At 42.8% G+C, this 25,833-nt stretch overlaps 7 protein-coding genes across 7 annotated transcripts in view; 4 read left to right on the forward strand and 3 right to left on the reverse strand.

Moving 5' to 3' along the window:
* Positions 1 to 2,644: 2,644 nt before the first annotated feature.
* Positions 2,645 to 3,223, forward strand: BDR25DRAFT_316662 (uncharacterized protein; the record flags this gene model as incomplete). The annotated part of the gene is made up of 1 exon (XM_033691616.1): positions 2,645 to 3,223. The coding sequence occupies one exon, from the start codon at positions 2,645 to 2,647 to the stop codon at positions 3,221 to 3,223; it is 579 nt and encodes a 192-aa protein (XP_033544498.1).
* Positions 3,224 to 3,635: 412 nt separating this feature from the next.
* On the reverse strand, positions 3,636 to 4,384 carry BDR25DRAFT_266615 (uncharacterized protein). Its single transcript, XM_033687002.1, has 2 exons — positions 4,317 to 4,384; positions 3,636 to 4,262 (listed from the first exon to the last, which is right to left on the reverse strand). The coding sequence occupies exon 2, from the start codon at positions 4,197 to 4,199 to the stop codon at positions 3,786 to 3,788; it is 414 nt and encodes a 137-aa protein (XP_033544499.1). The 5' UTR covers positions 4,200 to 4,262; positions 4,317 to 4,384; the 3' UTR covers positions 3,636 to 3,785.
* A 139-nt stretch (positions 4,385 to 4,523) lies between these two features.
* On the forward strand, positions 4,524 to 6,425 carry BDR25DRAFT_291602 (Metallo-dependent phosphatase; the record flags this gene model as incomplete). The annotated part of the gene is made up of 5 exons (XM_033688598.1): positions 4,524 to 4,830; positions 4,880 to 5,003; positions 5,062 to 5,152; positions 5,205 to 5,385; positions 5,438 to 6,425. Exons 1-5 carry the CDS (start codon positions 4,802 to 4,804, stop codon positions 6,423 to 6,425), a joined length of 1,413 nt encoding a protein of 470 aa, XP_033544500.1. The 5' UTR covers positions 4,524 to 4,801.
* Positions 6,426 to 6,743: 318 nt separating this feature from the next.
* On the reverse strand, positions 6,744 to 8,905 carry BDR25DRAFT_291605 (uncharacterized protein; the record flags this gene model as incomplete). The annotated part of the gene is made up of 1 exon (XM_033688599.1): positions 6,744 to 8,905. A coding segment is annotated over one exon (2,162 nt), but the record flags the coding sequence as incomplete, so codon positions are not given.
* A 174-nt stretch (positions 8,906 to 9,079) lies between these two features.
* Positions 9,080 to 9,706, forward strand: BDR25DRAFT_305427 (uncharacterized protein). Its single transcript, XM_033690406.1, has 3 exons — positions 9,080 to 9,242; positions 9,313 to 9,443; positions 9,563 to 9,706. The coding sequence occupies exons 1-3, from the start codon at positions 9,220 to 9,222 to the stop codon at positions 9,574 to 9,576; spliced, it is 168 nt and encodes a 55-aa protein (XP_033544502.1). The 5' UTR covers positions 9,080 to 9,219; the 3' UTR covers positions 9,577 to 9,706.
* A 1,021-nt stretch (positions 9,707 to 10,727) lies between these two features.
* On the forward strand, positions 10,728 to 11,192 carry BDR25DRAFT_327225 (uncharacterized protein; the record flags this gene model as incomplete). The annotated part of the gene is made up of 2 exons (XM_033692319.1): positions 10,728 to 10,999; positions 11,048 to 11,192. 2 exons carry the CDS (start codon positions 10,728 to 10,730, stop codon positions 11,190 to 11,192), a joined length of 417 nt encoding a protein of 138 aa, XP_033544503.1.
* A 14,368-nt stretch (positions 11,193 to 25,560) lies between these two features.
* Positions 25,561 to 25,833, reverse strand: part of BDR25DRAFT_291611 (uncharacterized protein) — a gene marked incomplete at its 3' end in the record, with an annotated part of 1,752 nt that continues 1,479 nt past the window's right edge. The window contains exon 3 of the mRNA XM_033688600.1: positions 25,561 to 25,818. Within this exon, the coding sequence (XP_033544504.1) occupies positions 25,561 to 25,818 (258 nt within the window). The remainder of the gene's footprint in view (positions 25,819 to 25,833) is intronic.

The raw sequence follows: 25,833 nt of genomic DNA on the forward strand, positions 1-25,833 counted from the left end.
AGAGCAGAGCGGGAAATAGCTACCTGACATACCTCTGCGGGAAACCCTAGAGCTCTCCACCGAGGTCACTAACAATAGGAGGACCAAGTTCTATCAGCAGCTGGTAGGCTCACTGGCCTATATAGCGTCATTCATGGGACCCGATATCGCGCATGCGCACTCAATACTGGCGCGCCACCTCACCAATTCTGGTCGAAAGCACCTAGCTGCAGCCCTCCACTGCTGGCATTACCTACTCCGTACGAAACATCTCGCGGTAGGAGCGTATGGAGACTCTAAGAGTAACGCATTTTACGAGCTTAATCATGAAGAACCTCAGTTTTATGGAGCATCAGACGCTGCATTCGCGGACAATCCGGCGACTCGCCGAAGCTCTCACGGACATCTATTCAAGTTCTTCGGTCTAGCGGTAGACTGGAAGGCTACCTTGCAGGGTACAGTCACCAAATCGACCACCGAGGTAGAACTCCTAGCTCTCTCCCACCAGGTACTGACATGGAGTGGTGGAAGCTGTTTTTCGTACGACTTCAGCTCCTAATTGACGATACCCCTGCCATCTGGTGCGATAATCAGCAAGCGATAAGAATTACGACAAAATATCTATCAAGGCTTCAAACTAATCTCAAGCATGTCGATATACACCAGAGCTGGTTACACCAGGAAATCTCTGCTGGTAGACTACATGTCAACTGGAAACCTACGGCTCAAATGCCTGCAGATGGGCTCAGTAAGACACTAATCAGACAGAAACATGAGGAGTTCGTACGTCAATTAGGTCTCAAGGATATCTCCGCCAACATCTATACCAGCAACTCCTTGGACAGCTCCAAAGTCACGTGCGACCTCAATTCACTCTCAGAAGACCCCTCACCATGCGATACCACGTACTGGCATTAATTTGGGATAACTATCTATGCGCTACCCATATCTCTCTAATATTTTACTATATAAATTGCCTATTAATCTGTTTGTATCCTATGCAGCTCTCGTTCCGCTCGATCACCCATACATTCGCTTCATTTAAGCTAGGGGGTGTGTTTGCAGTAGTCACGCATGACTCACACGATAGCCTCAAGTCACGATAATCGCATGTTGCCAATACTTACCCCTTTTCTTGCATATATATAGACCCCTAGGTATACTCCTTTAGCAATTAATCCAGTTCCTCATACCTCTAGTGCTCCTTCTAGCTTCACAAGACATCTTTCCACTTTTAGCTACCTTGCTAATAGGGGAGCATGAAGGGACTCCGCGAGATGTGTGTATATACTCCTTAGTAGCTTGCATATTCGAGGCCCGGATAATTACTTCCATAATTGATGTTAGTTTTGGTGAGAAGTTGGTCAACATGGCATCACGATTTGGAAATTGAGTTTCTTTCGTTTACGCGTACTCCTTTTAGGGCTATACTTTCCCTTTATAACAAGAAGCTAATTATATATACTACATAGCTCATATATAAGTAGTATTCAAAGGTGTTGTTGAACTACGTACCTTTTTCAGTAAACAAGGTGGGTGGCCAACTCGCTTACCACCATAGTTATACATACTGATACTCAAGCATCATTTTGTGCTATGTTTATCCTTTTGCTATCCACATTTTAATCTTGCTGTGTTCTCCCTCTCGAACAAGCGTTGTTTTTTCTCTACTTTCTAAATCCCAATCCACGAAACCTACTCTATTTAAGTATATTTGGTGCATTCTTCGCTTTTTATCGACGAGTGCTTTTGCGGGGAGAATTGACTCAGGCTAGCTGTACAGGAATGGAGAGGAGTAAATGAGAAAAGAAACACGACGATGCACATTATAATATGGGGTTCCAAAATTAGTTAGCGGCAGAAGAGAAATAAGAAGAACGAGAAGCAGTTCTCAGCCTTGAAGCCACCAGCTGAAGGAGGGTTTTCTTGGCAGGAAGAGCGCCACAAGACACCTTCAACAAGCAACAGATGAACCCCTACTACCCTTAATACCCTCTATAATTCTAGAGCGAGCAATAGCCAGATCGCAAGAACTCACGGCGATATTGCAAGAGCGGTATCGACATGTCCAACCCCACCCCAATCTCTACTAGAAACCCCCCCATCAGAGCCAGTCACAGGGCTATCCGTCTTCTGGCCGCTGTTTACTCTTGCGCTTGCATCGTGTCTTCATCCACTCGGCTCTGTCTGCGGCGAACATGCCCCACGATACCGGTATTACTATCGCGCACTCCCACTTTCCGGGCTACTAGATTCTCTGCACTTTCTCACGCGGTGTTATGAAAACAGTAGCACAATTGCAGTAATCGCTCGACTAAACGAAAACGACCCAAACCTGATTCATCCAATTCTCTCAATTGATGAACTGGGGACGCGGAGTGATGATGATGACCAGCGTCTGGAACCTGAACATCTCAACCGCTTTCTGGATTTCTTCTTCGATGTCAAAGCCCGGGTTTTCCCAAACATATTTATTGTTCTTGCGTACGTTAAGTTGTGTACTTTTATTGGGATTCCGGGATCGCTCGTGGTTGGGACGGTGTATTTTTGTTCATGGTTCGGGATGGAGATCGTGCTTGTGATACAGCATTTTTCCCGTCGCGGGGAATTGCAGGTTGCAAAACTGAGCCGAGCGATAGCATGGCCAAGACGGGAAACAGAGAGAATGGCTTTGTGGCGGCTCCGGTTCCTGGCCCGGATTCTCATTGCTGTTCAGATTCTAGTAGTCCTCGTGGCTATCATTGTCCTATCAGTGCAGCAAACCACGCGAAATAAACCGACACCCTCCACCCCACCATCACATTCTCACTCTCAGATACTCGCCGTCCTAGCCTGGGGTTTTATCCCCACGCGCTGGACCTGGATGCACGTCGGGGCTCTCACAGCACGGGTTGACAATATGAAAGAATTCGTTGCTATGGGTTTCATCCGGTCCATGCTTTATTTATACTTCGCTCTCATCCCTTATTATGTTGTCGTCTTCATCGTACTAGTTGTCACAACAGGGCTGAATGCTGGTGCTGTTGTAATGGTTGTTTGGTTGCCTTGCTGGACTGGGTTGGAGATTTATCGACGTAAGAGTGGCGTTAAGGAGGCTCTGGGGGTGGGGATACGGTGGATTTTCTTGCTAGGGAATATAAAGGTTGTGGCGCTTGTGATGCTAGTGACTGCACTGATGTATTTTGTTAAGTTCTTTGATGGGGTTGGGACGAGGAAGCGGGGTTGGAGCGATGTCCTGGGTTAATTGGTTTAGAATATGGCAGGAGGCCTGACTTCGCGAAGACACATACCATGTAGACGTACAACCCGTTGGGGAATAAGTGTCAGCTCTATTAAGACTGTTGTTGGCGCTGCTTTTCATCTAGGTTTTCACCTCCTCAATTAGATTTCGCTCCTTGAAATTACTCTAGTTACATTTCCTAGTTACGGCTGCTTTCTCTCATGAGAACTCCTCTTCTGGTGATAGGATTTGGAAACCTCGTGCCATGTTAGCCTATGATGTAGAATATTTTACGTTTAGAAGGCGCGATTGGGCGCAAGACTTCAGTTTCATCCGCTACTGTGCCAGGCATTTTGAGGAGTGATATAGTTCGTAAATATTGTTAACTTTACGATTCCCATGCGTTGAGATTCAGGCCATGCCCATATATACATCTCCTTCTCTTGTTTCATGTCCTACTATTACGAACATATGATACATCCAATTCTCTCCATGGAATTGAACCCCCTCTATACTGCTTGCCTAGTTTCCCTAGCCTGGTTCTACCCCCGCCGACCCTAGCTCAATCCAGCGTCACCATCCATCATCATGTCTCCTCCCCATCTTTCGATATTACCCTACACCTCGCCTTCCTAACCTCTCGTGTTATCTCCCCATCCTCTCCCTCATCCTCCTTCCTCACCCCCAACACCTGTCCAATCAGCCCACCTGGTTTCGGCACAGGACATTCCCGCTTCGGCGTCGACCACTCCCCCAACTCCTTCTGGTTCCGCCGCTCCTCGCTCATAACATCATTGCACGTTTCCTCTCTTGGTACTTTCCTCCGTCGCCGCCGTGGCTGTCCTGATAATGCATCCGGGTCTGCGGAGTCGGCAAGCGCCCGGTTGTCGACGGGACAGGGGAGGAAATGAGGGGTGGCGACCACGAGGAAGGATATCATGAGTGTGGTGGTGAAGAGGGAGGTTGTCATTCGTGAGCGCGGGTGGAGGTGTGGTGGCATTTTGGCGTGGTGTGGGTGGGTTGGAGGGCTACCAGTGCGTGGTTTTGGGAGTCATTACTGTGCCTTGGGATGGTCAATGGGTTGTGGAAGCACCGATGAAGTAAAAGAGTAGCGTACCGGACCAATTGATGTACCTGGAGAGGGATGGACTGCGGGGTGCGTGTTGGCGGGGCGGAGGTGGTGAGAAGGGTTTTGGTTTGGTGGTGGAGTGAGTGCTCACTAGTTCAAGCCTCCGCCAAGGCGCGCTCCGACCGATGATCCCTGCAACTGTGGCTTGCAATCGGAACTGCAGGTGCCCTGTACTCAACACCATGCACTTATCACCAACTTTTTACCTCGTTATTTCTCCCACCAACGATCGCTTTATACGTCATATACACTTCATAGCTCTTACGCGCACTTGCGACACGTGCTTAACCTTCACATCGCACGAGCCGCGACGCACCCCCACGCCACGCTAGAACGACGACAATTCCCCCAGGCGCCACATCTTTCACAATCGCAGCACAGTCGCTGTAGTATACCATTGAACACACCTAATTAGGAAATCACGCGGCTCTACACGTGTCAGCCCTAAGGGCGCATAACGCGCAGCCACAATCATGAGTATCGGCGGTAGCGACTTGGACAAGTACCCACCCAGCCTCTTCTTCTGTTATACACGCTCACGTGTCCCATAGAGCTATCACACAGCTCCGCGCCTGTCGCCCGATTCCAGAAAACCAAGTCCGAGAACTATGCTACAAGGCACGCGAATTGTTGATAGAGGAGGGCAATGTAGTCGGAGTGGATGCACCGGTGACGGTACGCCAAACTATTCCAAAGATAACAGAGAGAGGGCTAATTGAATATGTTTGGATAGATATGTGGCGATATACACGGCCAGTTTCATGACCTGATGGAGCTTTTTCGCGTGGGTGGTGATGTGCCGGAAACGAACTATTTGTTCATGGGTATTACACCCGCTCAGCTCTTGCGAGGCGCCTGAGATGCTGATATGTGTAGGCGATTTCGTGGACCGCGGCTTCTATTCTCTCGAATCTTTTCTTTTGCTTCTGTGTCTTAAAGTTCGATATCCAGACCGCATAACACTCATTCGAGGGAACCACGAGTCGCGGCAGATTACCACAGTATATGGCTTCTACGACGAATGCTTAAGAAAATACGGGAGCGCAAATGTGTGGAGGTATATATACTTCAAAAGCCTATCTAGTGAGATACAATACTAAGAGACATAGATACTGCTGCGAGGTCTTCGACTACCTCGCCCTAGGCGCTCTCGTAACGGGCGCCGCAACCTCCCTCTCCCCTACCGACGGGCCTCTCGCAGAAAATATCAACATCGAGAACTTCCCCGAAGCAGACGCTGACATCGAGATCGAAACCCTCAACGCCAACGGCGAAATTATGTACCGGTGCGCCCGAAACTCCGACTCCCAATCCTCGGTCACATCACAACCAAACTCCAACCCGGCCTCCTCCTCCCCGATTGCCCCAACTCCGTCTCGTGTAGGCGCCGCCGGCACCGGCGCAACATCCTCCGCCAACGGCAGTACCCGCAACGACACGGGCGCAATCCTCTGCGTCCACGGTGGCCTCTCGCCGCTCATCGACACAATCGACAAAATCCGACTCCTTGACCGCAAACAAGAAGTCCCACACGAAGGTGCCATGTGCGACCTGCTATGGTCCGATCCCGACGAAATCGACGGCTGGGGTTTATCGCCCCGCGGCGCGGGCTTCCTGTTCGGCGCGGATATCGTGAAATGCTTCAACCACAAGAACGACCTCAGTCTCATTGCACGCGCGCATCAGCTCGTCATGGAAGGCTTTAAGGAAATGTTTGACAGCACAATTGTGACTGTCTGGAGTGCCCCGAATTACTGCTACCGCTGCGGAAACGTGGCTGCGATCCTCGAACTCGGAGAAGATGGTTCGAATGCGGGGTACGTGCGCAGGAGTAATGGGGATCAGGGTGGCGGTGGTGGCGGCTGGATTCTAGGAAGTAATGTTGGCGTTGGCGGTGTTGGGATTGGGAATGGCGGGCCGACTGGAGGGGGGAATGGGAATTCTGTCGGCGGCTTGAATAGGAGGTTGAGTTCGGTGTTGGGGGAGTCGGGGAGGACGAGAGAGGGGCCGGGGAGGAGATATCGCGTTTTCGAAGCGGCCCCGCAGGATAGTAGGGGGATGCCGGCGAAGAAACCGGTGGCAGATTACTTTTTGTAGAGAGGGAAGGCGGAGAGGAAGAGGGTGGCCGAAAGTCGAGAGATGGGACGTGATGGGATACCCGAAGCCTTTTTTTTTTCCTGCAGATTTTGGGAAATGGGATGAATCGTGTATGGCAGGGAAGCGGGAAACGGGATACACAGTCTTGGACTTGATGGGCCCGGTCTGGAATAAGGCAGAAGTTAGGAACGTGTCAACGCTCTCACTCATTCTAGCTACGGGTTTCACAGACCAAATTCTCTCTGTTGATCCTCGTGGTAGGTCCTAATATACTACTACAATATACAGCGTAATTCTGGAAGGAGGTGCTACATAGTGCTACACCTTCCTACTCTTCGCCTTAACCCTCGCGGCTAACTTCTTCAAATCATCTACACCCGCATCTGCGTCCCCATCTCTCTCATCACCGTCCTTCCGCCTCACCTTACCCCCTTTTACATTCTCCCTACCCCCAACCTCATCCCTCCCAACCTTCCTCTTCCTCCTCCCCTCCTCCAACAACGCCTTCATCCCCTGCGTACCCTTAAATCTCGGATTCGTCGGATCAATCGCAAACTCATGACTTTCATACAACTTTGCAAACCTCGGATCCTGCGTATTAATCTGAAACTCATCTTGAACCTCCCCAGCTCCAGCCACTTCATCTTTTGTGCGCTTCTTCTTCCCTTTCCTTTTCGCCTTCTCTGCTTTCGCAATGTCGTTCATATCGAAGTGACGGATATTAGAGGACGAGGCGTTGTCGTCCAGCATCAGGAGTTCGAGTTCTGCACGTTGGGCGGCGGAGGTAGTGGACGCGGCGTTTTCGAGCATGATGCGATGTTTTTCTTTCTTGGATTTTTTTAGTTGGGATTTTGTTGGGTTTTTTGCGGAGTCAGAGTCGAAGAAAGGGTCGTTGAAGGGGTCTTTTTCATCGTCCTCATTCAACGCCATTCTCGTTGCAGGTTTAGTAGCTTCCGTGGAAGACTCCTCTTGGTCAGCGATGAGACCCTTGGCGCGTTCCTTACGTTTTGCTTTCCGCTCTCGTTGCTTGCGGACGTACTTCTCGAGCGTGGTTTCCTCAACTGGAGGCTCATTGACGAACACGGATCCTTTGGGTGCGTTGGCCGAAAGTGCGGCTGAGAATGTGATTTCCATTTCTCCTTCTGGTTTCTTGAAGTTTCGATCCCGCTTATTATTCCTTGACCTCGAGTTTGAGTCTCTTAGCTCGTTTGGCGCACTGAGACCTAATGCGGCACGAAGCGTAGCAGCTTTCTGCGATTTGCGGTTGTTTTGTGCTTCATCTTCTGATGAGGACGAGTCAGTTCCGATGTAAGCTTGGAGGTCGTTCTCATCGATTTCCTTGCGGGAGAATGCGCGTTTCTGGACTTCCCTGCGTGTCGTGTCATCGGCGTCCCAAGTCAGCTTGACTTTAGAGTGTGTTAACGCGTCGGTTGTAAATTCGTTCGGTTTGTACGAATCTGGAAGCTTTTCACACTGGTCGTGTGGATCTTCATCAAAGCTTACACCGTTAGGTACGAATCTAAGGTCGAAGAAATTCGCGCTAGAGAGATATTCTCGACCATCCATGTTGTCGTAGAGGGATTTGGCAACAGTGGAGGAGGAACAGGTTATCACGGCGTAGTAGTAACGGAGACGATCAAGTTGGTAGGCACGTAGGGCTTTGGAGTCGAAGTCTTCGCCACTGTTCTCCTTCAGTAGGTCTTTCTTTATGGCTTCGTCGTCGTCTTCTTCTGAGTCCGACAACGAGGGAGAATGATCCAATGATGTGAGGTTTTTCTTGTTCTTCTCGGCTGTCGAGGAGAAGATGTCGCGGGGCGGCCCTTCTAGTTCTTCTCGTTGCATTCGCTCCAGGCCGAATTCGCTGGGGTAGATGACAACATTTAGAATGCGACCATCGGCGGGGACGAAGGAATTCGCGACAGCCAATATGTCGGTAGCGCGGATGTTATCCCAGTCCATGTTCACTGCCGCTAACCGTGCGGTGACTTCTCCCATGGGCACCTCGCTTCCTTGCTCAGCCAGTTCTGCCTGTTCCTCCACCTCTTCCTCTTCCTCCCCGTCCTCCCCACTGGAGCTCTCGTCCGATGAAGAACTCGACAACCCCCCGTCTCGTATAGGATCATAATTTTGGCCCTTCCTGTCCACTTTCGCCAACTCTTTCCTAATCGCCTTGTCTCCCTTGTCGTCTTCCTCGTCTTGACTCTCCTTGTCTACCCGATAGAATCTTTCCAGCTTTTTCCGTCCCTCACCTTTTGTAATTTTGCGGCCATACCTATCAACACTAGCTTTTGTATGGAAATCATCGTCGGTGAGGAGGCGTGAAAATCGAGAATCGAGCTTCGTTTTGGCGTGTTTCTTGGAGGGAAGACGGAAGCGAGGGTCGGTTTGGAAACTGGAGAATCGCGAGTCACTGATATTAGATCCCTGTCGATCTAGTGGACGGCCTTTTGATGCCTTCTGGCGTTGTGGGAGTGGCATCGTGGAACGTCGAAGTTATTAAAGTGACAATGGCACTTCGAATGGAAATTTGGAGATTCTAAAGGCGGTGAAAGCATTCTGCCAAACCTAGCGCGCCAAGTTATTAGCCGAGGATCTTATCGATAGGGAGCGCATCGGTTAACTTTGGCCAGGCCATGGAATTTCTGGGGAAGCAGCGTCACAGTTGGGGTGGATGGTCGTGTGAACAGCGTTCACTCTCCACATACATCTTCGCTCACCCTATTCACGCCTCCCTAATTCCGTGAAAGCTACCAACACTCTATTTAAAACCCTTCACGTTACTTGATCCGACTCTATGGCATATTCACGGCTATTCACGTAAGCTGGTTCTTTTGTTGAGCTCTCTGAAGTGGCAGCGGAGGAAGGGAGTTCGTTAATAAGAGACCAGAACTCGCAGCCTTACCCTTTTCTCGGTGCTGTCCCTCGGCGGTGGATATATAATGCTTAAATCGAGGGTTTTGGCATCGAAACAGAAGGAAAGGGCTGCCGGGGATTACAGTGTGTCAGTGGATAGGTCCGGCAAGTGCCCTTCTCCAAGTTCTCGCAAGCTGCAGATGAAACAAGCATTTTCATCTGTCTTCCTCTTATCGACACAGCACCCACCGCATTTTTAAAAGGCTAACATCGCTCTCTCCCAGGCGGCGGTATTTGAGTGAATCCCCTCGCCCTCCATGCAGCTTTGAATTCATGACCACCGGGAAATATATGGCGGCAATCTGCTTTGAGTTTGGGTGGCCTGTCTGCAATACTTTCGTACCCGAATGACACAGCTTTTGTTTTGGCGGCTCACTCTCCGATCTGTCTTGGTTGTTGTGCGTTGATGAACAGCCGTAGGTGAACCAGGTGATATTTTGACTAATTCTTCCTCACCAGGAGTGCGATACCTCTCGAGCTCCTAAGCGGCTACATTCCTTGAAAACTAGAGCAGATCAGGTCGTACACAGTCGCATTCAATATCTTGTGCCACGCTTATCAGCGGCACTTCGACAAAATTCATTCCACCGGTTTGCACATTGTCCACGGGAAACCGTTCAACTCAGGAAGCAGCGTTTCGACTTTTCGACCACCTTGAGTCTCTTTATGAAGAGGCCATTCTTCGGACCCCACTTTCTTGGGAGAGCTTACTCAGCTTCAGCCAGCCATGAGGCTGAAGCAGTTCGCAATCTTGTTATGATTGGAGGATTGGTCGCTTGTCATGCACTATTTTAAGCTCTCACGGCAGCCTCAAAGGGCACGCCGACACTAGATCAATTTTTACGCCTCGCTCAGCCACTGGATTCCCGGATGATTCACTCTACTTTGCATGAGCGGCTACAACTAACACGAATGACGATTGTTTTTCGTGACCGATCTTGCATGCCTGTGTCTTCTCAAACCTGTAACTCAGCTTTCTTGATACGCTCCCAATCCTTCGCGTCTGGACCGCCCTTGAAGAGCGAATGCGTCCTCGCTTGGGCCAATTAGCTTAACTAGTTGCAGCACTTATCGGGAGAAAAGCATGGAAAGACACCCGTGGACGTGCGGACGCAATCAAGGTTGCAGGAGACTAGAACAGTGCATTGTCCCTTCAGGAGAGCCACTCCGCCCCTCGGGCGAACCGCGCATGGCGTAGTTCAGGCGAGTAGAAACTTATTCCACAAGTACACGCCAGATACTTTGGACACACATGGAGGGGGAAGCTGAAAGCTGATCTTGCAATCATAGTATTGCTTCTGGCTTAGTGCACCTTCCCCCGCTCCGATTCATTTGCTTGTTCTCCCCTCACCACCTCTGTTGTGTCCGCTTTCCCTGATCAAGCTCAAAATGGGGGAGAACTTCAAGTATTACGATGTTGAAGACTACAACAGCTGGAAGAGGAAACAAGGGAAGAATTTCAAACGCCCACCTCGAGCAAATTTTCTAGCAGCAGCGACTTACATCAGGAACCTTCTTGATGGGAAGTCTTTCAACTGGGCCGCCGTGTGCGGCCTCGCGATGCTTTGCCTAGGATCGCGTCGAGAGATGCATGACATTCACATCGTGTACGATGACCGAGATTACCAGCGCATGAAGATGAAGCTGGAGAAAGACCAGCGGTATGTTTAACCCCGCGACACGGTCTATCTGAAGACTAATGAGAATAGAGCAAGGCTGCCGAAGGGAATGAATTCACTCTTCCCGGCTAAGATCTTACTTGGGACCGGACCAAATCACAAGGACTCCAACTGCACCGAGAATGCAGATGTTGAGATAAACTTAGTTCCCCCAGGTAAGGTCTCTAGTTCATGAGCACTTGGACTTATACTGACGCCGGCAGGGTCTCACGGTACCCCTCCGAGCGATATCCTACGAAAGAACCAGGTCCTGCTACGTCTGAATATTGATGGTAAAATGGACAACTTTAAAGGCCTGAACATGCTGTACTTGGTGAAGACATTGCTTCAGTTCAGCAGAAGTCAAGATTTAACCTGGGATCCTAAGAAAGATATACAGTTTTTGTGCGAATCTTATGCTCAGGAGGTCGGCTCTATTAGGCACCAACTAAACCCACAGGAGCTTCGCGATATCTTTTTCTCGTCATCATTTTTCTCACTTGGTCTCTCATCTATGGAGCAACAAAAGTGTACTCTCGCTTTACTTGGCACTGATAGCGCCCCGACACCTAGGACCGTTAGTTCGAAAGGGCAGGTCCTGAGTCCGCCACTTGGAGCCCCAGGGACGACGAACAAATCAAACACCGCGTTGGGGCAACATTCCAAGCCTCCTTTGCATTCCTATCGGTCTTCTGCACAACTCAACATTGGTAGTCAACAGCCTCGACCCCTTTTACAATCCCATAAGTCGTCCATACAGCTTAACAGCCGGGGTGAGCTATCTCCACCCAAGCCTTCTTCAGCTCCTACTAGCAGTCATTCTTCTCCTCGCCTTAATGCTTCCCCCATGAAATCCCCACCAGTGGATATGCGCCACTCGGTAGGGCCACAGTATCAGGCAACTCACGGCTATTCCACGGGAGCAGGCTCTCGTTCAAGCTCTCGTCCGAGCAGCGCTCATCACACGCCACCACATTCCAGAAACTCAAGCCGGAACGAAGAACCTCTGGTGAGCCCTTTAGTAAGCCCTTTAGTAAGCCCTCTGGCGGTTCCAAATTCGGCTCTGCGCCCTTTGTCGATGGGCTTGCAACCACCCGGTTCAAAGCTCGGTAGCCAACCTATGGCTCCTACTCGGCCCATGAGTCTTCAAAACATCCGAAATGCCGCGAACCCTCATCCTTCACCAGGCTATGGATCCGGTCCTAGTCCAGTCCCGGTGGGTCGTGGGCATTATCCCACTGATGCAAAGGGTCTTCATCAAGGAAGGAGCCCTGTTCCAGTTCATGCTCACCGGCATTCCCATTCGGGCTCGAGCGCTGCCCTTCAGCCTCCCAATTCTTCCCATGCCGCTCCCCAGAAAGGGCCTCCGGCTATCGCCCCTCAAACGAAAGTCTCTCCTCCGACAGCTGCTCAAGGACTTCCACAAAACATGGCACCAACGTCGAATGTTGCAGCTCGTAACACTCAGATAATGGGAAAGCCACTCGGGGGACAAGGATTGCCTCCAAAGACCTTGAGTGGTCAGCAGGCAGTGTACATTGCTGAACTCCCAGCAACCCAGCCTCCTAGCAACACAACTCAAGTGAAGCCGAAGCCTGTTCAGCCTGCGCAGACGGCTACTGCTTCAAGATATCATACCCCACGGACTCAATCCCAGCCCAGAAATGCTCAAAAGCCTTCTCATGCAGGTGGCACAGGTGCTGCGAGCCAGGTTATGGTTTCTTCCACAGCAAAAGAGCCTATCAGCCAGCAAGTTCTGCCAAATAATGGCGGTGGTGGCTTTCTACCCCAAACCAGAGCCCATGCTACTACATCCATTTTCGCGTCGTCCCAGGCAATGGCTGCCGGATCATCTGGCGTTACGCCATTCCGCTCAGATGCCCCTCGTCCGGTACCGGATTTCATCCCTCCGCAGATGCAGAACACGACAAACGCTCCACAACAGCCAAATCATTTCGTAAATCAAACGAGACCGACTCAAAACAATCTTCCCGTTCGGGGCATGCATCCGCAACCCCCAGTTGCAACTCCAGCTACACATAAGTCTAGTGGGCCTTCCATGCCGGTTCAAGCAGCCAACCCTAAGTCTCAGACCTCTAGTGTGTCAAGGGTTCCCGAAAGCCTCATAACTGGAGGAATGGGAGGCTCATTTCCCCACCCGGTGCAGACTCCACAGGCAAATAAGCTACCAAATGCCCCAGACGTCCCAGTCTACAAGGCATACAAAGCATATAACGCTGGATCATCGCATGCTTCCCACCCACCTAGCCACCCTCAACCGCAACCTCGGGCGAACGCTGCAATGGTAGCTACACTGATTCCTGCTGCTGGACCCGGAAATCCTGCTCCTCAAATTCGCATTGACCCTACACCTGATCAACCACTTGAACCTCGACATCAATCTCAAGTCCCAACTGGGCCAGCAAATACCCAGAAGCCATATCAAGGCACAGCCCCTCAACCTCCTATGTCAACATCACAGAACCCAGTCACCTCAACCGGATATGGTCTTCCACAAAGTCTCATGGCTGGTGGCACAAAATCATCACCTCCAACAAATCCAGTAACAGTCAGACCTATTTCACATCACACGAAAACCACCACCCTACCTGACTCCAGATCCCAAAAGAAAAGCGAAGGCATGGTACAAATTGTAGGACCACAAGCGACGCCAAGGCAGAATGCGGTGCCCAATAAATCAGCGCCAAAGCAGGTATTCCAGGCATACGCAGCGAATAAGCAAACACCCCATAGCGGCTTAAACCTGGCCAATACTCTCCCAGCACCTCAGCTCCACACCAGTCCAGGAAACCAAACCTCATTAACAGAATCCAAGAGGGAGGCACAAGAAGCGCCGATGAAGGACTCAATGACTACCAAAGATCAGGTACCAATACCAGGAGCGGATGCGACAGGATATTTTGCATACCAATTTACCTCGCACTCGCCCTCACGCCAGCCCGAACCATCCCCAGAAAAAGACAGGGTGAAAGCAGACTCAGGAACCTACATGCACGAATACACCTACACCCACACCCATATCTCCCCTTCAGCTCAAGATCAAACCCTAATTCCATGCCAAAATCCCCCGCATCCGCAATCGTACCCGCAAATCCAAGACCATCCTCACACTCAGCGCCAGCACCAACATCATAGCTACATAACTGATTACAACTACTTCGACCAGAACCAAGCATGGTATCACACAACACCCCCATTATCAAGTCACGGGTCAGAAATCGTGGAGTTGGATGCAGGTGCCGATACGACTGCTACCGCAAAATCTGGATCTGGGTTTGGATGGCAGGCTCGTAACAACGAGGGAAGCGCTTGGCAAGCCCAGGCGCAGTCGCAGTCGCAAGCCCAGGCAACGCACGAGCTAGAAATAAGTCCACGGACGAAGACGGAGGATTTGGCACCAATTCCTCTAGTCCCCCTCTTAGAGACTTTCGGGGGTTTTACAGGCAGTGCTGGTAGTGATGGTGATCAGAAGCAGAGCACACAGGTCCAGGGCGTCGAAACTTCACCCCAGCAAGATCTCTGCGATTTGAAGAAGGCGTTGGATGATGCTATTCACTCCACAGAGAAAGATACGGAACATGAACCCAAGGACGATTCGGAAACTCAACCTCCCGAAGCTGTTGATCATAACATTGACGATGCCATCAAGCAGGGAGGAGAAAAGGAGAACAACCAAGATGGTATTGTCAATGCGTATATAGACCAAGGGTATTGGCAGCATAACCAGAATCCCTGGGATAATGCGAACAACGACGAGAAGCGGCACCAACAATCACCTGATTACAGTGGTGGTGAGTATGGAGAGTATGAGGAAGGTGAGGACCGTTTTGTTCACCGGATGTAGCTCGGCCGAATCAGTGTATAGATATTAGTTTTTTGTTGTGCATGTAGAACGATAATGAATAGATGTATAGCACGAACAGTGCGTTAGACTTCCAACTGTTTCTATCCTGTGCCGTAGGTCGGCGACATTCATCACTTCAGGTTCAAGTTCTTTAACCTGACAATCTTAAATAGTTATACGTGGTGTCCAGTAGTATGTAGCTGAATTACGAGATCTATCTGTCTACTAAGTAGTTTAGATTGAAGAAAGCAAAACTGTTGCAAGGAATCTATTCACATGCCTTACTTCTATTAACATCGGCAAATCTTAACGAGATCAATCCCGTCTTGGCATTGAAATGTTAGATTTTGTAACTTGGACGCATGTATATGCAAGCATCCGTTCCAGGAGGGCGAGAATCAGGCCTAAGAAAGTAAAATGTCGGCGTCTAATGTTGTGTTGTAAAGAGTAGCCTCTCCATGTCCCTTAACCCTGTCTAAAAAGATGTGAGGGTAGTAGTCACGGTGTCATAGTGCACCGCTATCTGAAGATCTCCTCATTTGGGCAGCTTATTTTTAAATTACGATATGAAGTAAGTGCATTCACTCATAAATTTCGCGCGCAGAAGGTAACAAGTAGCAAGACAATCAAGGGACAGAAAGATTACAAAGAAGTTAAATCACTACCTAGAATTACCTGCCCACCTGTAATATCGCGTTGCAAGAAGCTCCTCCTATACCGCTCTGCTAGAAAAACACCAAAAAATTGAGTAGTGAAATTAAGAGAAAAAAGATGTTGACACAGCTGTTTAAAATCTTCGTAAGTACAACGTGCTTATAAAGACACTGCCCTTAATATCCATAAGCCTCTCTAAAAAAGGATCCCCTCTCGCAACACTATCCACCAGAACGTTAGGGACATGAGCCTATCCAATCGCTGTTACGCTAAAATACCTAAATTAAACTATAAGCATGCTAACCTGCCTCCCTGCGTAGCAAGACACCCGCCGTGCCAAGACAAATAAGGAGTACTTTAACTTCAAGCCGCTTAAACTTTAAGCGCACAACAAATCTTGCTAAAATCCTATAAAAACAGCGTGCTGTAGCTAATTATAGATAACGTATTCTACTAGCAAGCTAGTTATTTTTTTTCTTAGCGTAACTAACACTACGTACAAAACGCAATGCTAAAACAACATAACACTATATTAACTTATTAAGGCAGAATTAGCCTTGCACTCTCGAATTATAGCTTACGCGAATTTAAAAGTGTATAACACGCTACTATAGCTTTTAATATACTATGTTAGCAACTGTAAGGACAGGGCTCTGTACCACTGCGCTAATACAACTAAACAGGTGCGAATAATCAACCAACAGTTGATTCTACGTACAGAATAGTATATATATACCTGTCGCGCGTAAGGACCCTAGTACAAGCCGTTTCCGGCCTTACAGTGCATTATCACCCTTTGTAAGGACTAGCAGCCTCACAGCAACTCTCTAATTAGCTTAAGAAAATTATGTTTTAACTTTAAATATAACTAACTTACTAAAAGTTTACTAGAACTAAAAAGTAAATAAATATATAATATATTCTAAACTTTAACTTCTAAGAATTCACACGTTGGCTAAGTAAAGTAGTTGATATAGTAGATAAACTATTAGCTGCGTATAGCTAAGCAGTTTGTATCATTGTTACCGCTATGTTACAGCTATTTAACCCCTAAGTACTCTAAGAGCTTAGCAGTAGGTATATAGGCTCCTGTTACAATCCTTGCTTCGGGAAGCACTCGGGTCTTATGATGTTCCTAGGGGGGAAGTAGGACGGATAGTAGGGGCCAATCCGGTAGGGTGTACAGTCCTACGTACAGGCTATTAGGCTAATAGAGGAAGGAAGAGTGACTAGATTATAGTTTGCCCTATGTGTGGCAGTAGGGAGGCTAGAGTTAAACAGTCCTGTTAGATAGGGTTAGAGGTATATATAGTGTAAGATATATAAATAGTATTATAGCTCTTTAGAAAGCTAAATGCTACTTAGTCTATGTAAAGAATAAACTAAACATTAAACACACCTTTTAAAAGTTGTTTAATGCGTGAACTATATACATATGCTAGAGTGCTAAGGCAAGTTAAACAAGCTTATATAAGCCTACTAAGTAGAGCTTACTAAGCTCTTTTAAACTTATAAGATTTACGTCTTATTCTCTTATTAGACAACACATTCTTCTATAATTTTAGGCAGCCGCGCTGCCACTGCGTCCTCTGACTAGTCTCTAAGCGAGCCCTGCCCTAAACCAGCTAGATTGTGGAGCACTGCTAGTAGAGTTACACTAGTCTAACTGTAGACTGTAACACGCTGCCCTCTCTCCCTAGCAGCGTCCTTACTGCTCTGCTTACACAACTGTGTTAGTAAAAGTTTGTTTATAAAGTAAGTGTTTACCTACTAAAAAGTATCCTTAATATTTATTTATTTTATACTAAATAGCTTGCTAGTTATGCTTATTTTACTGTCCTTATGTTGCTTATTATTTTAATCCTTTTTATTAGATAAAGATAAGGCCTTATAGTGCTTACTAATTTTTAGAGTTGTCTTACATGTTAACTTTATCCTTAGATAAGTGCGTTAAGTGTATAAAAAAAAAATAGTAAATGCAACACCTTTATTTTTAATGCTGCGTAGGATTATTTAAAGAAGAAAAGAGAGGCACTTCTTTAAAAAGCAGTTACTATAAGGGCTTAAGAGTAGGATCTTAATAATAAGATGTTACATTAGGTTTAGGAAACTCTAAAGGCAAAGGCTAAAAAGCATTTTAAACAGAATTATATTTAAAAATTACTTGATTTATTAGAAGCTTATTATGTAAAGTATTTAAAAAGGGATCTGTCTTTTTTAGACAAAATAGAAGCTCTTAAAGCTAAAGTAAAAAGTTGTTTTTTTCCTTAACTGTTATTAGCTAGGACTTGTCTCTAAAGGCTGCTGCTATCTAGTAATAATATAGCTGTTCCTTTTAATATAGGCGCCTTATTGCTTAGCTAGTTTCTTTTAAATAAGCTTAAAAGTACTTTTATACTAACAGCTATGTGTTTTATAAATTCTTAGCTAGTTTTTATATATTTTTACTAGTAAGCTACTTTTTTTATTTTACTAAAAATTCTTTTTAGTTTTTTTAATTACTAATAATATATTTAACTTTATATTCTGTTTCTTTGTCCTTTTATTTTTAAGTAGATAAGAGGACTTCTTTAAGTGCTTTTTCTAGTCTAAAGATGTAAAACTATAGGTGTATCTTTATATATAAAGGAAGCTTAAGCTTACAGTTGTCTTATTAGGTCTAAAGGACTTTATATAGTCTTATTCTTTTTTCTGCTAGCTTCTTAGAAGGTCTAGGTATCTTAAGATTTTTAGTGTTAAAATACATATAGTCTTCTAAGTAGATTTCTAGTCCTAGTTATTATAATTTATTTATATACTTCTCTATTATTTTCCTACTAGATCTAGCTTCTATAGCTAACTTTTTATGTACTTAGTGTAGGTTTGTTAGTTAGTCTATTAATTCCTATAAGTCTGTAGGCTAATTTCTGTGCAATGTAAAGTAAGGGTTATATCTAAAATTAGCCCTATATAGTGTTTTCTTTGTTGTAGTAGACTTTATATTATTAATAGCTAATTACACTATTAGAAGCTATTTTGCCTAATTATTTTAAGTGTAGAAAATGTACTTCTTTAAATATTTTTTAACTTCTGCATTTATTTTTTTAGTCTAACTGTTTGTCTACAGGTAGTAGGCTATTAATAGCTTATATGCTATACTAAGGTGCTGTATTACTGCTTTTTAGAACCTACTAGTAAATAGTTTATCTTAGTTAGAAATAATAATCTTAAGGCATTTATATACTAATATTATATTTTGTTTTAATTTATAAATAAATTCTTTAGCAGTTATTTTTTTTTTAAGGGCTAAGTGTGTAGGTACTTAGTAGTTTTATTTAGGGCTACTGTAATTATATTGCACATTCTGTCTGTCTCTAGTTCCTTAGATAGAGGTAATCTTATAATAAAATCTATTATAATTATTATTTATAGTAATTTTAGTGCTTTAATTAGTTAGAGGTATCTATATGTCTTATGCCTCTACAAGTTGTTTTTATTACAGATGTTATATTTCTTAAGCACCTCTGTGCACAGTTGCTTTACTTTTAGTATTTATTATAGTATAGCAGCCTTTAATTTTTTTTAGAGGGTGCCTATTCCTAGGTGTCTAAACATTAGGGATTTATAATATTCTTAGATTAAGTTCTTTTATCCTTACTTACTAGCTGTAAGCATATAAAATTCTTTTATAAGTTAAAGCTTATTATAAACCTATTCTTTATTAGTTTTTTTAAAAAGTGTAAATTTCTTAGTTTTTTCTTTTTTTTTATTAAAGTAATTTAGTCTTTAGCTAAAAGTGTTAGCCTGCTAATTCTATGTTCTAGGAATATGCTTAATAATGTAGTTAAACTGTGCAAGCTCTATTACCTATTTTATGTGCATTAGTAATAGCTTTTTTACTATTAAGAATGTAACTAAATTTGCATAGTTAGTTATAACATTAAATAGTTTTACTATTCTATGTAGCTTAGTAGCCTATACTTTTATAGCGTTTAGTATAGCCTTTAGTTCTTTATTAGGTATGCTATAACCTGCTTTAGGTCCTAAGAACTTAGCAGAATAGTACGCAACTAGGTGCTATTTTCTGTCTTCCTGCCTCTAGTAGAGCGCAGCTCTGCTAGCTCTAAGGGATGCGTCTGTATAGATTTTTATGTCTAATTGTAGGTTGTACATCTGTAGTACTAGCTTAGCTATTATAGCTTATTTTAAAGTTATAAATGCTTTATTTATTTCTAGGGTCTAAACAAATTTTGCTATAGCCTACTTCTTAGTTATAGTGTTTATTAATAGTATAGTAATTTTTAAGTAGTTCTTAATTATTTGTTTTATATAGCTTAATAGTCTTAGAAATCCTTTTACTTTCTTAACTATTATAAGTTTTAGCTATTTAAGTACTTTTTATATTTTAGCTAGATTAATCTTTATTTTTTTTTATTAATTATAAATCTTAAGTATTCTATTTTTATAACATAAAATTTGCATTTAAAGAGCTGTAGATAAAGTCTATACTTTCTAAGTTATTCTAAAATTTTCTATACTTTCTATATATAGTCTTCTAGGGTGTTTTTTAAATAGATAAGGACGTTATCTAGGTACACTAGAGTAAAGACATTAAGGTATAAGTTAAGGGCTATATTAATAATTTGCTAGAAAGTTGCTAAGGCATTTATTAAGCTAAACAGCATTACTAGTAGCTTATAAAGTCTTTATAAAGTTCTAAATGCTGTAAGCTACTTATTTTTTTTTATATTTTTTTTTTTATTAAATCTATTTTATATATTAAACTTAGTAAAGTATTAGGTTTCTTTTAGTTAGTTTATAATGTTTTATATAATTAGTAAAGAAAACTAATCTTAGATTATGTTATTATTTAAAGTTCTATAGTTCTAATAAACTTATATTTTCTTTTCTTTCTTTTTTATAAAGACTACTGCTAAGGCTATAGGGCTATAACTTTCTTAGATATAGCCTTATACTAACATTCTATTAACATATTCTTGCAAAGCCTCCTTCTGTGCCCTAGTTAGGGGGCGGAGCCTATGCGTTTTTAGGTTATAATTTTTTATTAGGTTAATAGCATAGTTTTAAGGCTAGTGCAGTAGTAATTCTCTAGAGTTCTTTAGTGTTTTAAATATATCTTTATAGTCTTTATATTTAGCAGGGATGTAACCTTTGTTCTAGGTTTAGATAATGCTAATTTATTTTATATCTTTATCTACTTTAATTTTTTTATAAGAAACTTTTTTAAGCTTTTTTTTTATTATTTATATTACTTAAGCTTTTAGCTTTTAGTAAAAGAATTTTTAAAGCTTTCTTTTTTTAAGGTAGTAACTACTACTTTACTTTACTTATTTATAAACTAAGCATCTATTGTTGTAGCATGCTAACTAGGTTATGTGTGCATAGTTATCTAGGGTTTCTATAGTTATAGTTCTCTAGTTAATTGCAAGATTATGTGTTCTAAGCTAGTTATAGCCTAGAATTACATTATACTTACCTCTTAGCTTAAGTATATTTATAGACCTTTAGTTACTTATATTAGAGGTTTTAAAGTTCTTTTTATAAGTTTCTAAGTTAATCTATCCTCTACTATACTTAATTAATAATGCATTAGTAAGGGTTACCTTAAACAGGTTTTTTTTTATGTAAAATAGTATATTTTATTTATCTACTTATTCCTTATCTATTGCAGTAAAGGTGCATCTACTGTCTATAAGGGCAAGTCTAGGCCACCCTTTATACATAAAGGTAGTTGTTAGACTGTGTCCTGCCCCTTATCCTACTATAATTATTGCAGATATGTTATGTTTAACTTCTTTATTAGAAAGGGGATAAAAATTAATGTCTTATAAGTTATTATTAAATTTATTTTTTTTTTCTTATAAATTTAATGTTCTTAATTATAGTAGTTAGCTACTTTACATTTATAATTTTTAACTAGATAATGTAATGTTAGGTAGTCTTCTTTTCTTACTACCTTTTACTAAAAGTAGTAGAACTTATAATTTTCTTATTTATTACACTTTATCTATAATTCTTGCTTATAAAAAGGGGCTGTCTAATAAGTGTAGTAATTTATAGTTTTGCAGGCTAAGGCTGTTCCTTACTATAGGCAACTGTTGTAGTTCTTTTCCTATGTAAGCTACTATTCTGCTTAGTGTTTATTGTTCTAGTGTTTAACATAGTATTATTGTGTGCACTAGTACTAGGGGTATAAACATTTGTTAGGTTTATATAACATGTTAAGGGGACTTTCTTAGGTCTACTAAGGGTATTCTTTTGTTTATACTAGCTGTACAGGGTAGTTCTTCTATTAGTAACTATTAGTGCTGTAGGTACTGCTTCTGCAAAGAACATACTATTTATAGTTTTATTATATTGTAAGAGCCTTTTTAGAGATTACTAGGCTTAAAAGCAGCGTCTTAGGTTTCTTAGGCGCTAGTTATAGTACTTTAAACCTAGCAGGTTTACTTAGCTATTCTAGCTTTTAATCTTTAATTTTAGTAAAAAATTACTATTACTTTTTTTTATTTATAATATTATATTTAACTTTAGCTATCCTTTATATAATGTTAAACATTAAGTAGTTGTTGCTAATATTTATTTAGTAAAGTAAGACTATATAGTTGCTTAAGTAGTTATGTAGTAACTTACACTTTTAGCACCTGCATCTCTAAAACTGTTAGAAAAGCTCTCTTGCTAAAGTACTAGAGGTCTAGTCTTAGAGAGAGAACTGTTCTTCTCTTTTTTAAATATTTATAATGTATCCCTAAATCTAAGTCTTTTCTTTGTATTTTTTAAAAATTATAAAGTTTTATAACACTATATTAAAGCTACTAAAATTTTAAATAACTACCTTCTAATATACTTTAAAGCAGTTATTTAAAAAGTAGTTTTCTTTACATTACTAGTAAAGTCTATTATTTAGTCTTTCTTATATTTTCTTATTTATAAAGCTATATTTAGCAGTAATAGCTTTTATTATTATAGTAGTATTTTTATTCTCTTTCTTTTAGAAGTTTAGGTAATTTTAGCAGAAATGTTCTACTTTTTTACAGTTTAGGCAGGCCTTATCTTTTAGCCACTTTTATTATTTTTTTATTAGAGGTGGCTTATTGCGTCCTAGAACTTAGCTCTTCTTAAAAGAAGGGCTTTATATATACTTTATATAACTAAGGTCTATTAGCTTTTTATTATATTATAAAAGCTTTTTTTTTCTAGAGACAAATTCTAGTTTCTAGAAAGTTCTTTTTAATTTTTTTTCTTTTTTATATTTCTTATAATAATTATTATAAGTTATAGCTTTCTTAATATAGTCTTTAAAAGTAGTTAGTTAGTTTATGTGTATAAACTTATCTTTTACTTTTTTATTTAGTTTGTTATAAAACATGCAGCATAGGGCTTTCTAGTTATTCTATCTGCAGATAGCCATTTACTCTCTAAAACGCGCTGCATAGTTCTAGACTAGTCTACTGCCCTACCTTATATTATTTAGTTAGTTAGCTGTAATTCTTTTTTTATCTAGAGTTTTATAAATAGCTAATAAAGCTGCCTTAAAATTTTTAATACTACTAAATACTTTTTTTATTTTAGAATTAAGTAAGGTGCTGTTAGCTCTAAAGTCTATCTAGTTATTAGCGTAGAGTTAGAACTAGATTATAGAAAGGCCTTCTAAGTGTAATTTTATCTAAAAGATTATTTCTATATTAGTCTAAAATGCTCCCTTATTATACTACATGTAGAGGTAGCATTAGGTAAAGAATAGTTAGAGGTCTTTTAATAATTTTTTAAAAAGCTTTAAAAAGGCTAGTTTTAAAGCCTTTTTAGCTATAACACTTACTTTATTTATTAAGATGTTTTAAACCTTTACTAGTTCTACTTATAATTTATGTATCTAGTAGGCTTAGGTAGTTATGTTATAAGAGTTAGTAAGAGGTAGAGAGTTTTATAAGTTTATAAGTTTTTAGTAAAGGTTAGCTACTTTTTACTTAAGTTTTAGTAGCTTACTAACTTTATTACTAATCTACTATAGTTCTTTTATGTTATTCTAGATTAAGTTAATTTGTTCTGCAAAAATAGCTTTACTTTAGGTAAAAACTTCTATAGATCTAGATAGCGCAGTGTAGGCTATGTTAGAATCTAAATTATGTTAAAAGGTTGCTATACTTTTTAAAAGGGTAGTGTTTAATGTTATAATTTTTACTTTAGAAAGCACTTAGGTCTTATAATGTTCCTAAGGGGGAAGTAGGACAGATAGTAGGGGCTAATCTAGTAGGGTGTACAGTCCTACGTATAGGCTATTAGGCTAATAGAGGAAGGAAGAGTGACTAGATTGTGGTTTGCCCTATGTGCAGCAGTAAAGAGGCTAGGGTTAAACAGTCCTGTTAGACAGAGTTAGAGGTATATATAGTGTAAGATATATAAATAGTATTATAGCTTTTTAAAAAGCTAAATGCTACTTAGTCTATGTAAAGAATAAACTAAACATTAAACACACCTTCTAAAAGTTATTTAATGTGTGAACTATATACATGTGCTAGGGTGCTAAGGTAAGTTAAATAAGCTTATATAAGCCTACTAAGTAGAGCTTGCTAAGCTCTCTTAAACTTGTAAGATTTGCGTCCTATTCTCCTATTAGACAACACATTCTTCCATGATTTCAGGCAGCCGCGCTGCCACCGCGTCCTCCGACTGGTCTCTAAGCGAGCCCTGCCCCAAACCAGCTAGATTGTGGAGCACCGCTGGTGGGGTTACGCTGGTCCAACCGTAGACCGTAACAGCTCCTTAACCTCTGTACCTCTGCCTTAGACTCTAAGGATTACTCTCTCTCTTTCTACCTCTATTCTACATTCCCTCTCTGTGCCTTGAGCTTCCTGCTTAATACCTCTTACAATATTATATAAAAAAGCTTAAGATAGTGTTTAATTAACTAAGTAAAAACTAAAATTGTGTTTATATTGTCACCTCCGCGCCTAATTTGCACAGCGCCTCCTTTTGTAGGGTACTAGACTTCCCTCCTTACAGCGCTACCATTAAATTCTTACCACTCTAGTCCTTCTAAATAGGCCCTACCTAGGCCTTCGAACCTCTTCTGATGATAGGAAGTCATCCTCGGCTTTGTGCGCGCTGCGGGGCGCAATTGCATGCAAGGCGGCCAGGCCGATCAGTACCTCTAGTAGAAGCGAGTTACTAAATCTGATGCGAGAAGACCTCGCTTATTTAACTTCATTAATCGTGTATAACTAAGTATTGTGATGTCCGTTAGACCTGTGGTTATGCGGCGCGTTCGCCACGCACTCGGAGCATATTTAAAGCATTACGCACGTCCAGCATCGAAACAGTGATTAGCTTTCAACACGGGCATCATACAACTTTAAGATACGACCTAGTGCGCAACTATATTTATATCCAAAGCCTTCGTGTCATAGCTGTCCACCATTATATTGCCCTCAAGCTCCGCAGACCCGTCGCTGACTGAAAACGGTGCCCAAGCCTATCACGTCCTTATGCTTCTAGCGCCCCACATAACCAATCTCTACATACCAAGCAGCGGGCAGATGTCTCTTCTCCAGCACGTTGAAGGGAATACGATGTGATATGCGACGCCTTAGATAAGATGGGGTGGGCGGCTTTGGGCATTGTAGGCGTGGCAGCGGAAGGCGGCATAATACTGTACCGAAGTCTGCGCTTCGTCAAGTGCCCACTGTCAGAACGCCGTCGTTGCAAGCACATGCGAAGGTGGAAATGTTCGGCATATTCTGGTGATACAGCTGTCACACAACGATACAACAAATGGCTCCTTACTAGGCAAGGCACTACGCTATCTACGGTTGCATGCCGTCTCTGTCATCGGCAACAATCCTTATGACTGTTCGCAATACCATCCATTCCAGACGTCCATACCAACCCTATGGCTGGTGCGGGCCCTGTCTGTGGTGGTGAGCTCTAATAGTAAGCTACTCTAATTAGTTACTATTCAGTATTACTGATAAGCATGCTTACGCAGCTTGCCCAATTTCGCATGTTTATTGGCTTCATATTCTATTAAATTAAAATAAAAGCAGCATTAGATTCCGCTCTCTAAATGCTTCCTTTGCCACCTATTTAGAGCTTTCAGCGAAGCGTTTGTGTTAGGATGGTGAGGACCAATGACCCGCTTTCGTAGCTTGAAGCACTTTTTCATTAATAAGATAGCTTCTTCATTCCGGCTTTGGAGCTTCCACGTGTGTGCCAAGTTGGCCATACTAGTCAGCGTGTCTGGATGCTCCTCCCCAAGCACCCTCTTTCTTGTCTCCATCACTTGCACAAACAGCTCTTCGGCCTCCTTCCACCGGCCTTG

This window comes from Lindgomyces ingoldianus (assembly GCF_010093535.1).
Source record: "Lindgomyces ingoldianus strain ATCC 200398 unplaced genomic scaffold BDR25scaffold_28, whole genome shotgun sequence".
NCBI lineage: Eukaryota > Fungi > Ascomycota > Dothideomycetes > Pleosporales > Lindgomycetaceae > Lindgomyces > Lindgomyces ingoldianus.

Bases quoted from the DNA above. Each gene is read 5' to 3' on its own strand.
- BDR25DRAFT_266615 (XM_033687002.1), bottom strand. From the start codon at position 4,199: ATGCCACCACACCTCCACCCGCGCTCACGAATGACAACCTCCCTCTTC.
- BDR25DRAFT_305427 (XM_033690406.1), top strand. From the start codon at position 9,220: ATGGCATATTCACGGCTATTCAC. The intron at 9,243-9,312 runs GTAAGCTGGTTC...ATAAGAGACCAG, and splicing joins GCATATTCACGGCTATTCAC to AACTCGCAGCCTTACCCTTT.